Raw genomic sequence first — 1873 nt, 5'->3', positions numbered from 1 at the left:
GGGGGTGATGCTGAGGTGGGGGGTGATGGTGAAACGTGGGGTGTGATGGCACGGCGTAGTATAGGCTGAGGTCAGAGGACTGCATACTCCCTGCCGTGTCAGTGTTCCAGGGCGTAGTTATTTGTCCGTTTGTTCTGTTGGATTTTAGAATGTTTTATCTCTTATGAAATGGAAAGTAGATCAGAACAGAGGAAAGTAAAGATTTCCAGTGTGGGACCATACTGTTCTTTGGGTGGGTTCCTCAGAGTCACGGCCAACAGACAGTGCCCGTGTGCTCTTCTCACATGCCCCGTAAGCCTGCCCTGCTGAGCAGCTCCCTTCTGTCTTCTTTATGCTTTTTCGTGGGCATGGCTGATGGGCTCTAGCAGGCAGGGACCAGGGCTGAATTCCGTCATTGTGTGGAGAAACCGGGTGGATTTAGTGTCTGAGCTTGTGTTGAAGCATGGGTTCACAAAAGACAATTATCAGTGGTCATGATCATAAATTTTATGATGTGTCGTGTACCACAATAAAAATGGATAGGTTAATGAAAACATTATATGTGGGGATTATAATACACATAAATGTAAAATATGTGACAACGGTATCGCAAAAGATGGGTAGGAACTTAACTAGAGTTTTTTAAAAAGACCATCGCGCATGATAACAAGACATAAAGCGTAATTCTTTGACTCCATCCAGTTGTCTGCCAAAAGTTATACGTGACTGGCGTTTGTTTTGCATCTTTGATTTTAATAAAAATTAAAATTTGAAGAAAAATGTGCAGAATTTGCACTTTCCTGCAATCACAATTGTAGCCTTAGCTTGTGCGGCGCAGTGGGAAGCCCAGGCCTAGGCTCAGGGCAGACGAATGGTGGGTGTCATTGCCTGCGTTCCTGAAATCAGGTCTTTGTTTTATTCTGTCATAGCTGAATTCCACGGGCTTTGGGACAGCTTGGTGTATGATGTGGAAGTGAAATCCCATGTAAGTTGCTGTGCCTTTTTCCAGAACGCCCTGTTATTTGAAGAAGAACCGTTACTGTTTTGCTCTCCAGCACCCCTGAGCAACTTGATTCAGATGTGTTTTGGGGAACCCTGTCTGCTGGCAGCTCTTGTCCTGGACGTCTGTCCTCTAGGATTGCTCCAGAGTAGAGCTGGCCTCTGGGCAGCGCCCTGCGGGAGAAGAGGGCAAGGGAGAAGGGGAAGGGAAATTAGAGAGCTGAACCTTCTGGAGATGGGAGGAGGGAAGGTGAGCAGGCCTGGTCCGCACGGAGGAAGGCCAGTGTGTCTCAATCCCTGCATCCTCTTTGTTGGGAAGGGTCCATGTTGGCACTTTAAATAAAAGTGATCATTTTGTTTCTCTTCTTATATTTATAATAGCAGAGACCGTGCTTTTCCTCTTACCTTTTTGAGGCACCTTCTCTTGTGAAATGAAGCACCTGGAGGTGATGATCTCTTAGGAGGCAGCCTTGCTCCCTTGCTCCCTCTTCTCACGTACAATCGAGCCCTGGGGGCACATTTGTTGGGAAGCCTGCCTTGTGGGTACCCTTACATAGTTTTTTTCTTTTTCTTCTGTCAGCTGCTTGATTATGTGATGACGACGTTACTGTTCTCAGACAAGAACGTCAACAGCAACCTCATCGCCTGGAACCGGGTGGTGCTGCTCCACGGTAAGGCATGCAGGCTTTTATTCGCCGAGATAAGGCACGCAAATTCAGCCTTCACTCTTCCTTTGTCCTTCTGCAAGGAGTGACAGGCCTTTGTTTTCTGAAGGAGCCAGAGCTGTCCTGGAACGTCCCTCTCTGTGCAGCAGATCCGGCTCTTGACACTTGGGGCATTTATTTTGTTTTTGTTTTTTTTTTTTTTTTGAGACGGAGTTTCGCTCTTGTTACCC

The 1873-nt window shown here is 47.0% G+C and overlaps 1 protein-coding gene across 1 annotated transcript in view; it reads left to right on the top strand.

The window, feature by feature from the left end:
* The window catches only part of TRIP13 (thyroid hormone receptor interactor 13), a 23371-nt gene that overhangs the window by 5246 nt on the left and 16252 nt on the right, over positions 1 to 1873 (top strand). The window contains exons 4-5 of the mRNA XM_032279179.1: positions 909 to 964; positions 1559 to 1649. Of these exons, the coding sequence (XP_032135070.1) occupies positions 909 to 964; positions 1559 to 1649 (147 nt within the window). The remainder of the gene's footprint in view (positions 1 to 908; positions 965 to 1558; positions 1650 to 1873) is intronic.

Source organism: Sapajus apella, unplaced genomic scaffold, assembly GCF_009761245.1.
Source record: "Sapajus apella isolate SASKATOON/1434 unplaced genomic scaffold, GSC_monkey_1.0 scaffold11, whole genome shotgun sequence".
NCBI lineage: Eukaryota > Metazoa > Chordata > Mammalia > Primates > Cebidae > Sapajus > Sapajus apella.
The sequence above is the reverse complement of the archived record's forward strand: the minus strand, read 5'-3'. Positions and strand labels throughout refer to the sequence as shown.